The sequence below is a fragment of the Pelodiscus sinensis genome, chromosome 2, assembly GCF_052426305.1.
Source record: "Pelodiscus sinensis isolate ZL-2025 chromosome 2, ASM5242630v1, whole genome shotgun sequence".
Classification (NCBI taxonomy): Eukaryota; Metazoa; Chordata; order Testudines; family Trionychidae; genus Pelodiscus; species Pelodiscus sinensis.
Window position 1 is genome coordinate 59,227,102 of NC_143053.1, and position 13,197 is coordinate 59,240,298.

The following is a 13,197-nucleotide window of genomic DNA, read 5'->3' on the forward strand; positions in this document are numbered from 1 at the left end:
AAAGTGAGGGGGACAGGCGGGAGCTGGTACATGCAGGAAGCTGGCTTTCAGTGCATACTGGCTCCCACCAAACTGTCCTCCCCCCCTCCCCCAACTCCCACTGCTGCCTCTGATAGAGAGGGAGCAGTGTGGGATGTGAGGGAGCAGGCGGGAGCCAATATGTGCAGGGAACTAGTTTTTAAGCCAGCTCCCCACGCATGCCAGCTTTCGCAGAGCCACTGCTCTCACCCCTTGCTGCTGCCTCTGAATCAGAGGCTGCAGCTTGTGTGGGGGGCAGGTGGGAGCTGGTACACGCTGCTTTGAAGCCGGCTCTTTGCATATACCAGCTCCCACCAAGACAACTGGCTCCTCCCTCTCCCCCTCCCCCCTGTGTGTAAATGTTTATCTGCTGAAAATTTCTCCAGGAAAGTCAATGATCTGGCTTCTGCTTCTCATCCACCAGCTTCATCTAGTCAGTCCATTTAATATATTGCTGTTTGCTTATGAGGGTGTGCAAATGGCTTCATTTTTGTTTACACCATTTCAATTCAGCCCATTATATCATAGCTTGAAAATTCCACTTGCCAGTTCCCACTGGTAAATGGACAACTTGTTCTGGTAAGTGTGAGGTCCTACGTCATCAATTTCTGCAAAACATAAGTCTTGTTTGTTTATTTTGTTTAAAAAATAAAGGTGTCTCTATCCCTTATGCGTACAGAGATACCCTTGCAATATAAACTGATGGATTGCTAACTTCCTGCATCACCCAACAGTTCTAGCATCTCATTTGTTCATAGACTTTTCAAATATGTAATGAACACCCTGTGACGGGGTGCAGTCACAGAAGACCCATTGGGGGTTCCCTCCCTGGAGGGCCGACAAGGCCACTGACACTCGCCTTCCTGCTCTCTGGGGCTTCTCACAGCTCGGTCCTGCTGGGCCGGCTCTGCTTGTCTCCCCCAGCCAAGGCACCAAGCTAAGCTCAATGTCCCCCTCCCCTCCCAAGCAGTACAGATGCTGAATCTCTTCAAGTACAAGGAAAGTGCAGTTTAGGGCCCAGCTTCCCGGGATACCACTCCCCAAATGGGATCAGAACCCCAAAGGAATTATTTAGGTATGCCCCCTTTAGCAATGAAAGGGGGAATGTACACACTGATTGCCCCTCCCAGGTAACATTATTTGCCCTGGGCTTGATAGAAAATAAAAGTGATTTTATTAAGTACAAGCAGTAGGAGTGAGAACAGGCAGAGCAAAGTAGATTACAAACTCAAAATCATAGAAAACGCTTAGCTAACTTTAACACTGAAACCTCAGTACACAAACTTATTACAAACTCACCCTAAAACTGTTTTTATTGTACAGTTAACCTTTCCAAACCAGGGATATTCCTCACTCTGGGGTTTTTGGTTCCTTCCCTCAGAAGTCATCTGGCCAGTTGGGGTGGACATGTGACTTCTGCAGACCAACCACTGCTAAGACTTAAGGATAAAAGAGGTTGTTTAACGGTTGGTCATCAAGACATTGAAGGTAACACTCATGCTGGCTTTCATTCACACATCTAAAAACATAAAGCACTCCACATGTCTAATTTCACACACAAGAATGATACATACATGAAAATAAGATAAACAGATCCAGATGACTATGACATGAAGATTGATAGGTTACATGAAGCAATTTGTTCAAAGCACTTCTGAGCTAAATGCATTCATGTCCGTAAGTTCTTTTAAAGCATAGGGGGAGTCTGTCACACACTCTTCTGTCCAGTTTCATTAATCTGAACCTCTCATGCTGCTGTGAAACTGACCAGAGTCATATCAATTGCTGTCTATTGTAGTTTGGGAAATCTAAGGTCAATACAGGAATTATTCATACGGGAGAGCAGTGCTCTGTCCCCAGAAAAAGACAGTAGAGACTGAGAGCCAGGAGGGCAAAGAAGGAAAAAAGCAAATGTTTTTCTCTTCCAACAGCCAGACTAGGGATTTTCACATTATCAGGCATCCACTCTCCAGACAGGGGGAGGGATAGCTCAGTGGTTTGAGCATTGGCCTGCAAAACCCAGGGTTGTGAGTTCAATCCTTGTGGAGGCCATTTGGGGCAAAAATTCATCAGGGATGGTACTTGGTCCTACTGTGAAGGCAGGGGACTGGACTCAATGGCCTTTCAAGGTCCTTTCCAGTTCTAGGAGATAGGCAATCTCCATTTATTTATTAAGAAAGATGGAACTCTCTAGTAGAGTCCCCAGATCACACCCAGATAATCACCCCTCAACACCTCCCTCTTCTCAGCAAATAGTGATATGTACTGGGAATTTCACCTGGGCATTGATTATGAAGCTTATTGAGAGATCCACTATATATCTCTCACATCAACCAATGGCTGATTGACTTTGTCATCTGGCTGGTTTGTGTGGTAGATTTTTGAATCTCTGTATTAAATGCATTGTGTTATAGTAAGGATGATTGCATAGAAAGTATTGAAAATTTTGTTTTGTTGTTAGTGTGAACGATATACAAAGGATCTGGAGTCAAAAATCAACTTCAGGACTGCTTTCTTTGATGAGTAGACACCAGGTGTACTAAAGAGTCTGATACCTGTGCTCTTTTGCAGAAGAGCAATGCTAGAATGCTTCTTGAGAGTTATTGAGCCTTTTGATGTAGCTGTAAAAACTGGTATTAAAATACTGTTTTCAGGAATTGCCACTTTGCATCTGTCAGCCGACGGTCAGGGCAGTGTGTGCGTGTGTGTTACACCCAAGTCTTCAACTGCTGAGACACAGAGTCTCGTTGCAGCGGGCAGCCTAGGAGGCTGGAGGGCACCCTGAAAAGTAGTTTAACGTCCGTGACTTTACTGCTAGGACCGAGGTCCCGTCGCAGAGGGTAGCCAAACAGGCTAACAGACGCCCCAGTGTGTACAGGAAGAGCTTATTACGCTTCAGATTTTAGCTGCTAGAATTTCATAATTCCTTCGCAGCGGGCAGCCTCGGGGAGACTGAGAAGCGCCCCAACTGAATTTTGCCACCTGGGTGTGACACAAATTCAAACGCCCAAGCTCTTCCTATACTATGTGTGTACTATACGCCTAAGACTTTAACTGCTGAGACCGGGGGTCCCTTGCAGTGGGCAACCTGGAAGAGGTTGAAAGGCGCCCCAATAAGTGTACAGGGAGAGCTTATTACGCTTCAGATTTCAGCTGCTAGAATTTCATAATTCCTTCGCAGCGGGCAGCCTCGGGGAGACTGAGAAGCGCCCCAACTGAATTTTGCCACCTGGGTGTGACACAAATTCAAACGCCCAAGCTCTCCCTATATCTGTCCCTTTATGACCGGCTGAAGTTCTTTTGTTTGTGTTCGGTTCGGGTACAGCAGCACGGGTTCAAGTCAGAAGCTTGACACGCACTGGCTTATTTATAGGAGAAAGAAAGAGAAAAGAAATAAAGAAACTTGGTTCAGTGTATATAGATATATATATTTTATAAGTGAATGAGGGCACCCCACTTGTTCCCAAAGTTTATAGCAAAATCACCTTACCAAAGGTGATTTACAATAGAAATGAAGCAGTTTGACTTTAAGAAAACTATAATAAAGTAACTAACTTACAACAGAGAGACAATTAGAGTGTACACATAAAGAAAACACATTGCAGGTACAATTCTCACCCCTGCGTTCCAGACTTGGCGTGGCCAGCGTCTTTCTCTCAATCCCTCGGGAAGAAGTAGGGCGAGGTTGGGCGTCCCATGGACCTCGGGAGACAATCAATACCTGCCAGCAGGTGTAGGTGATTGGAGCTCAAATTGGGTGGGCAACTCAACCCTCTTTATACCCCTTGGGTCACATGGGCTTCTTCCTGGTCTTAAGTGGCCAATCAGGAAAAATGGCTTTGAATGCCAAGTTTCCCACGAAGGGTGCAAAGCATAATTCACACCTGGGAAGATGCAGACAATGGGCACCTCTGGTATGTGATGGGCGAAGATTCCTCTCCCGAGACAGTGCAGGCGTGTCAATTACTGATACTAGCCATCACGGCGACGGGAGGCCTCCCAGTCGTCAGCTAGCCCATTTACTGTCTGGTTTCTGTTTATGGTAGAATAAGGGACAGGCACCACACCTGCGTTCCCAGGGCATCAAAGGCTGACTGCCTTTCTCTTGCTCTCTGGGGGGGGGGAAACAAGATGGGGCTCGTGGAAAAACAGGATGGGGTTTTGTGTCTGGCTACAGCATCTTACATTCACAAAAATGAGTCTGGATTGCTAGAGTGGATTATGCATCATTTCATAAAAATCTGACAGTGTAAAGTAGGCTAAAGTGCTTTCTTTGTACTCTCTAGGAGAAGGCCTGGCCACAGAAATTTTCAAGCACTGTGTCAAGCAATTAATCATTCACAACCAGCCATGTCTGACATTGTCTACACTGACATTTTCCCTTCTCTAGCAGATCTTTAATCAAGTCGGGCATGATGTAGCCGCTGAGGCAAATCCAAAGGCCAGTTTAGAACTCCATGAGTTAGTTCTAAAAAAGGAAAACTACGTCTATACCATGCCAGGTCACTCGGCATTGTAACAACTGATGAATCCAGGTCTAACTATTTTACGTTTTTCAGGGGGTCTATAGCTTAAAAAAACTTTAAAAAGAAAGAGTGGTTCTGTAGCACTTTAGGGTACACATCTGCACAGCAGTGTTATTTCGGAATAACTGAAGATATTCTGAAATAACATAGACCACAGCTACACTACAAGCAGTTATTTCAACATAATGTCAAAATAATGGCAAGCTGGAGGACTTCTTACTCCAATTCCTGTAACTCATTTTATGAAGAGTAAGGGAAGTCGGAGGAAGAGTGCTCTTTCTCAGACTTCCTGCTGTGTAGATAGCACCAAAAGCTGTAATAAGCTATTTCGACTTAAGCTATGCAACTGACATAGATCAGGTTGCTTAGCTTATTTTGGCTTTAGCCCTGCAGTGTAGACGTGCCCTTAGAGACTAACAAAATATAAGTATACATGGTATCATGAGCTTTCATGGGCACAACCCACTTTTTCAGATGAGTGGAGCAAGAGGCACAGAGGGGCACAGAAAACCCAAAATTTACAGCAGAACAAGAGGGGAGGGGAAAGAAAAAAAACCTGTTAATTATAGTGTCCATGCTAAATGAGGCTAATAGAGTGGGCTGTGGCCAATATTTAGCTTTTGATGTCATTTGGGTATTGAATATAATGGCCCATCCAGTTCATGTATTTGTTCAGTCCCAGGGTAAATGTGTCAGATTTGCTTTTGTCATCTGCTTCTGTTTGTCAGAAGCTGGGAAATGGGCAACGGGGTATCACTTAATGATTACTTGTTCTGTTCACTCCCTCTGCGGCATCTGGCACTACATGCTGTCAGAAGACAGAATACTGGGTTTTAGATGGCTCTTTCGTCTGACCCAGTATGGTCATTTGTACGATCTTATCATCTGACCCACTATGGTCATTCGTACGATCTTATCACCACAAAAAAATTCATTTAGTTTCTTCTCAATGGTCTTCTTGTCTTCTCTGAATGCTCCTATAGCACTTCAATCATCCACTGGCCCCACCAATTGTTTAGCAGGCTACCTGCTGCTACTGAACTTCAAACATGTTTTCCTATTAGTTTTAGTGTCTTTTGCTAGTTGCTCTTCAGAGTTTTTGACAGGGTGGGGAGGAAGAGGGCCAGACTTATTAAAATGTTATACTTGACGTGCCAAATGTGTGCGCCTTTCTATTTTCCTCAGGTTTTGAATTCCAATTTTTAAAGGATGTGTTTTTTGTCCCTAACCACCTCTTTTACTTTGTTTTTATCACATGGCAGCATTTTTTTTATCCTCTTATTTAAAAAAAAAAAGGGATACCCTTATAATTTGAGCCTGTATTATGGTGTTTTTAAATGGCTTCCATGCAGCTTGCAGGCATTACACCCTTGTGCGTGTTCCTTTTAATTTCCATTTAACTAGCTTCCTCATTTTTGTTTTGTTCGCCTTTCTGATGTTAAATACTATAGTGATGGACTTCTTTGATATTTCTGCCCCCCTAAGGATTCTTACTGCTATATTCAACCATGCAATTTCTGTCCAGAGAGATTATGTGGTACGCTTTGATTGCTTTAAGATTTTTACTATATTTGACTATATGTTTTCTTTCGCCTATTGTGCCATTCTCCCCAGTGATCTATTCTGCCATTCCTATATACTTTGTACCCTGTTATTACCATGTCTCACTGATTATCATAATTCCACCAAGTTTCTGTGGTGCCTATTGTATTAATATTCTCATTTAATACTAGGTACTCAGATTCACTCCTCATAGTATATAGACTTCTAGAATTTGTATATAAGCACTTATAGGGTTGCCAGGTATCCGGTATTGACTCAGACAGTCCAGTATTTTCACCTCCTGTCCGGTAAAAAAATTCAGAAAATATTGGACACCTAAAATGTCTGGTATTTTCTTTTTTTTTCCCCTGCCAGGAGGCGAAAATACAGAACATCTGGCAACCCTACAACACACTCAGCAACTAGGCCCAGCCCCCGGACCTCTCGCCAGGTCCCCGGACGCCTCCCCACTCCTCTGTTTACCTGGTTCTGTAGGGGTTTGTCTTGTGGCTGGAACAGAAAAACAAACTGGCCACTGGCAAAAAAGCCTCTTCTTAAAGGCGCCATGCTGATTTTTTTTTTCTTAACTGCTGTCAGGGTCCCCCCCTTTTTTTTCTCCTCAACAACTTCTGTCTCTCCCCTTTTTTTTCCTCAACAGAATGTTTTTCCTGGTTTTTTGGGGGGAGGGTGTTCGGTATTTTTGTTTAAACCATCTGGCAATCCTAAGCACTTATAAAATTTGTCATTTTTTAATTGCCTGCCTTCATATGATGCAATCGATTCAGATTCTTTTTCCTTTAACTGTTTCTCTTCAGTTCTCACCTGTATTTTATCGATGTCTATCCTCTCTTCTATACTGAGATATAGATAATCCCATGGGGCATCTCTGTCCAAACCGTGTACTCCTCTGGGCCTATCAGCTTTCCCCAAGATATTCATCTACAATCTTTTTAATTTTACGTGCCAGCAATCTGATTTCATTTTAGTTTAAGTGGTGCTGTGCCAGAGATGGAGGGAGGATGTAGGGCAGAGCTTGTGCAAGCAGTGATGCCAGCCTGAGGGAGGGAGCTCTCGTGTGGGCGACTAGGGCCATTGCTGCACAGTGTCCTGTTTTTCCTTTGGTAAGTATGGTCACGCTAAGTACACAGATCCACACCCAGCCTGGTCTGCAGCAGCCCAGGACTATAAGGAATATCATGGTCTATCCCAGCCCGGAGCATGCTCAATGCAGGTGAAATCTTCAGAAAATTAAGCTGCTAAAATCTAAGTCTGAACTGAACATGTGTGAACTGCAATTTTTCAGCTGGGCCACATTTGAGTAGATTTTTATGAGGCTGGCATAAGACACATTCCTAACACAAAGGTCAAATGTCAAGTCCCTGCTGCACAGAATGCGGGTTCTAGAGCTCTGCAAAGAAAAGGCTGCCAGAATTTTCTTAACACTGGCAAAAGAGTACGTTATTCTCTATCCTTTTTTGCAGGAATGTCTACTATTTTGGCTAGCGTTTTCCAGAAAAAAACCAGCCTGAAGCAGACACATGGCATGGGAAATTTCAGACCAAATAGTTTATAGTATATAAGCAACTGAAAAAAGGGTCTTGTGATGGGAACAAGATGCTACCATCCCCACCTATAATCAGCTTACTTTTGGGGCATGGGAGGTGCATAGTCATGGGAGGTCAGGTTTGAAAGCGGATTTCAAATTCACCTGTCATTTTAATAGTATTTAGAAAGCCAAAAAAAAAAATGAATATGGACAATGTATGATAGATTTACTTCTGAGATCGGTTGTTGAAAAAAGTCCTTAAAGCTTCAATTCAATGTTCTCTTACCAACAGTGATAAAGTAATACGACTTGTTCCAGAGAGCGAGAGAGAAGCACAAGCATTGAATGCCATATTTCACCAGCTCAAGGTGCGTTGACCCTTTGTCACTTCAATACAAGTACTCTTCTCGAGGGCTGAAATGGGTTAATCCACGTGCCTTTCACCCGGGTGACTATTTCAAGCCCTGGGTTACATTCAACTGAAAATACAAGTGGGGAGAACAAAAGGGGAGCACAAGGATAATTGGAGACCTCAGTTTAAAAGCAATAGAGTTGCAAGAATTCCCACTTCATCCAAGTTCATACTCTTCACAGTGATTAAAAATAAAATATTTCCCACCCCCTAAAAAAGAAGAAAATTAAAGTAGGGAGAACAAAGTTTCCACCTGTTTGTCCATATAGCTATTGCCTCAGCTTAGCATAAGAGCACTCTCCAGAATGCAGCCTCTCCAGCAGAGCTTAACAAGGGGCAGCCAGTGAAGGATGAAGGCATGCACAGCACCTTTCTCATAGCCCTCTGTGACACAAGGTAATTTGGGAAGAGGGCCACCACACACATGCACTGAGCTCTGGCACTATGGGTACCTGGAAGAGGATTCTTGTGAATAATCTTGGTCTGTGCCCTGAAAAGCTTACAGTCTGAGTCTGTTTATGTTTCTACAATAGTTACCAGTAGCACAATGGGGCTTTGGTACTAAATAACAATTTTGGGTATTATTGTAATATAGGTTGAACCTTTCAAGTCTGGCACCCATGGGACCTGACCAATGCCTAACCAGAGAATTTGGCGTACCACAGGAGGTCAATATTGTCTAGAAGCATTACTGACACTGACACTGCTTACAAGGTTATAAGACATTTAGTGGTAAATTAGAGTTAAATAACAGCACAGAACACTGAGAACCAGGACTGCTGGCTGTAAGCAAACATTGTAGGGCTGAAGTAAACTTGGCCACTCCAATAATAAGTGGCCATTCAGCTAACTAAAATCATGCTGGACTATGGATGTTGCCAGACCAGAGAGGTTCATCCTGAACAAATAAATGATAAATAAAGCAAATACCAACCTCCACAACTTCTTTGGACTTCTGGGGTTCCTGAATGCATTTTTTTATTCCCTTCTGTGTAAGGGAACAAATGTGTTTTTCTTTCTTCTACTATTGCAGTCCCCAGAAAGCACCTCTCCCAGCTCTCTCTCAGTACACTGCTCCCTTAGACTCTCAGAGAGTGATTCCTTCTCCCATTTCCATCAAAGAGGGATCAATAGAAATTTGAATAACAACATGCTGTAACTCTTAAAACAGGGTAATACAATTCTGGCAAGGTGCACTGGAATCTAACGGGTTAATTAGAAAGTGGTTGATTAGGACAATATAATAAGCTAAAAAGGTTGAAAGGAAGATTCTTTTTAATAAATGGAAATGTACCTGCACATAGTAATATTCACCACAGGGTTAAATCCTGGTCCCTGAACCCAGTTTGTGGAAACAAGCTAAGCTTGGTTGCTTCTGAAGCCTCACAAATGCAGCTCCCTATGCAGCTGCTTCACTTCCCACCTATCTGAGTGGTAAACTGGGGATGTCAGTGAGTTTACATGGTCATGGATATATCCTTGTCGCTGATCCAGTTTTGCCTTTTGCCAAACCCCTTTTCACAGTTGAGGGCCAATTTTAATAAATGCTGAGCACTCACAAATCCAGCAAAAGTCAGTGGCAGCTGCAGCTAGTCAGCCCCTCTGAAAATCAGGCCATAGGAATTCTGCAAACCTTCATGGTCTCTGTGTGAATTTATCATTCACATGGACAGAGATAGACAGAGAGGGAAAGCATGCAAGAGAGCATGCACTGTTTCTCAGAGCAGGGACCAATCTTTTCCTAGAAAGAAACAACTTTCATTCTTGAGCCCTGCATCTATCCATGACCATATTGTTAATACACTCAGAAATTAAAAATAGAAACCAATGTATGAGTAAACATTCATGTACAATAAAAGTAAGAACAAGACACAGACATATTTCTGTCTCTACAAATTCATCAACCCAGTGACAGATGCAAATGAAAACCCGTAAGCTAGAGCATTAATGTACAATTACTTTAATTATGTACTCTTTTATATTGGCCTTCAGGGAATCTCGTATTACAACACTTTAGACACAAGAACTCAGAAGTGTATTCAGAAGCATCTACTTTGAATACTTTTTTGGTCTGGATTGTAAATTTATATCACCCTAGCATCATGTTACTTACATCCTCTTTGCCTCAAGGGGAAAAACAAATGAAGTTGGAACCAACGTACAACATAATAAAACTCAGAATAATTTCAAGACTTAACACGCTTGGCAAATCACAACTTCCTCAGATATATTATTTATTTGAGTTTGGCCTGTGACTTCTTTGCCAGCAGTTCATTGTGAGTATAGGGTTGCCAATCTTCCTGGATTGGCTGAGAGTCTCCCAGAATTGGCCTTGATCTCCCAGAAGCTACTGAAACCAATCAGAGATTTTAATAGGCTACTACAAGGCTAGTAGTGCTCCCCCTCTACCCTGGCTCTGTCCAGCATATCCCTCTGGCTCCTAGGCACAGGAGCAGCCAGGGCATCTCTTTGCATTATCCCCGTCCCGAGCACAGGTTTGTCAGCTCCCATTGGCTGGGAAACACAACCAATGGGCATTGCAAGGGAGGTTCTTGAAAGTAGGGGCAGCGCACAGAGCCACCTGGCCATCCCTGAGCTCCAGACATGCTGGTTATTTCCAGGAGCCACCTGGGGAAGCACCGCCCAGCAGGAGTCCGCACCCTACATCCCAAACCTCTGCCCCAGCTCTGAGCCTCTCTTGTACCCCAACTCTCTCCCAGAGCCCTCACAGTGCACCCCTTCTTACATCTCAATTCCCTGCCCTAGCACAGAGCCTCCTCCCACATTCCAAACTCCTCGGCCCCACCCCTACACCTCTTCCTGCACCCCAAGCCCCAGCCTGGTGAAAGTGGGGGGTGAGGAAGAGTGAGCTACGGAGGGAGAGGGGACTGGATTCAGAGTGAATGGGGGTAAGGGCTTGGAGAAGGGGCAGGGCAAGGGTGTTGGGTTTTATGTGATTATGTGAGTATTCAGTATTGAAAACAGAGTTGGATAGCTTTGACTGGACACACAGTGTTGAGGGGATGAGCAGAACTGTTAATCAAGATTCTAGTAAGAATGCTCTTACAATTCAAAATGTGCTCGCTATAGATTCTCTAATACTTGCTTAAAATTCCCTGTTTATGCCAATAATTCCCACTAGTAAACTTATTCAGAAAGTGAGCACAAGGGAGGCCTCAATACACTACTGCTAATTCACCATTACCTCACACCTGCAATAGGATGTAGTTGAAAGTGGTTGCACTGGGGAAGTAACTTCGGCTCCCTGATCCTTGGTCAACCGGCTCCACTAGAGCAGCAGGGGACCCACATTAACTTCTGCCACTGATATAAGTTCCTTGGACCTTATGCCACTGAAGAGATAAGTAGTGTATGTGTGTTGGGGGGGTCTGTTTCGCTATATACCTGTCCTGTGCACACCTGCTGCCTAGATCTGACCTGTTTGTTCCCATCTTCCCTATGCCAGAAGTGCAGAGAGAGGTGGCTAGTGGTGACGAAGTTGCTTGCTTTAGCTTTCCATCCCTGTGTACTTTCCCTATGCCACATGTACTTTCCACTGGATGTTTCCAGCATTTTTAAATCCATTCTAAACTACTAAGGGAGCATCTGCATTGCACCCATAGCTCGAAATAAGCTACGCAATTTGAGCTACGCAAATTGCATAGCTTATTTCAAGTCAATTTTGCAATTGCTTATTTCATAACTTGGCACTGTCTACACAGTGCCAAATTTCAAAATAACCTGCTATTCCAAAACGTCCCTTATTCCTTGTGCAACGAGGTTTACAGGGCCATCGGATAGTGAGCCCATTATATTTTGAAATAAGGGGGCGCTGTTAAGACGTGGGATAGCTATTTCAGAAAACCTCCAGTATCCCAAAATAGCACCACAGTGTAGACGTAGCCTAAGTGACCTTAGAAGACTAGGGAATCCAGCATGGTGAAAGCAAATTATTTAACAATTCAAATGAAAACTCACAATTTTTGCAGTATATACCTAGCTTACTGGCTACCACTTCTGTCATCCTTCCAGCATTCTTCTGCATTACATATCTCAGTGGTTTGTCCTTTGCCATCTGCTCTCCATTGTTCAGGATAAATTGAGAGTCCTGTTGTTGATGTATAAAATCCTTCATCACTTTAATCCAGTTGACTGATTGGAACAAACGCCACATTCCAAAGTGTTTTCCAGACAATTGAAGTTTACTTTGATTCGCAGAACTATTTTCATCAGCTATTTATCTGCTTTGGGACCCTTTTGGTCAATACCATTCATGAAGAACTACTTCATTTGAAACTTTAAGGCCAATTGCTACTGTCCCCTAAGCCAATGACTGTCTAGCCATTTCTTTATCAGATATTCTGGGTTACATCTGTAAACTAAGTCCTGTAGCTGCTGTTCCATGGTAATTGTGGTATAACAGATGGAGTTGAATCTCCAACAGCTTTTACAAAAATAAACAAAGTGCACACAGATCCTCCCTCGGGTAATGGAAGGGCCCAAAATAACAGACCTAGTGGCCACACCCCCATTCTCTTCTATTTGTCTTGCCTCTACAGCAGCTGCTCACATTGTAATCCCTAAACTGATCCTGGCTCTGCTGTTCAGGGAACTTATGGGAAAAGGATCAGTTGGTACCTTACAGTTCCTAAGGCAAATGCGAAATAACTTTTCAGAGGATAAAAGCCTGCCTGAAAATGCACTCACTAGCAAAGCCCCTCAGCATAAATGCGGCTATGCCTACTTTGCCCAAGGAGAGATTTGCAGAAAAGACATAGTGTGGATCCAGCTCCCTAACAGAGAGCTGTACACATGTACACATGTAGCTAGATGCTGTAGACATCGAATTTGATTCTGATCTAAATTACACAAGTGTAACTCTGGAATCCACACCATGTTTTGCCTTCTCCTTGCTGTGTCATGGAGCCAAGGGTGGCCCTGTGCCTGCTCTGGCCCCACACAGCCATTTTGGAGTGTGTGCAGCTTCTGCTCCATGCTGCCTCACTACTCCTGCACGAACTCAACACCGAGCTCACTCTGGACTCCCTCTCCCTGGATGTGGTGCTTTGCTGTGGCATCCCTACCCAACCGTGGAAAGGCGATACTGGAGACTCAACATCAGTTCCAACTGGTGGGACCGGCTGGGCTTGACC

At 43.7% G+C, this 13,197-nt stretch overlaps 1 protein-coding gene across 3 annotated transcripts in view; it reads left to right on the plus strand.

Annotated features, from left to right (window-relative positions):
- Window positions 1–13,197, plus strand: part of CPA6 (carboxypeptidase A6) — a 111,267-nt gene that overhangs the window by 45,789 nt on the left and 52,281 nt on the right. For all 3 annotated transcript variants that reach the window (XM_089776233.1, XM_006131487.5, XM_089776234.1), the window contains exon 2: window positions 7,925–8,000. In XM_089776233.1, coding sequence (XP_089632359.1) covers window positions 7,925–8,000 — 76 coding nt within the window. The remainder of the gene's footprint in view (window positions 1–7,924; window positions 8,001–13,197) is intronic.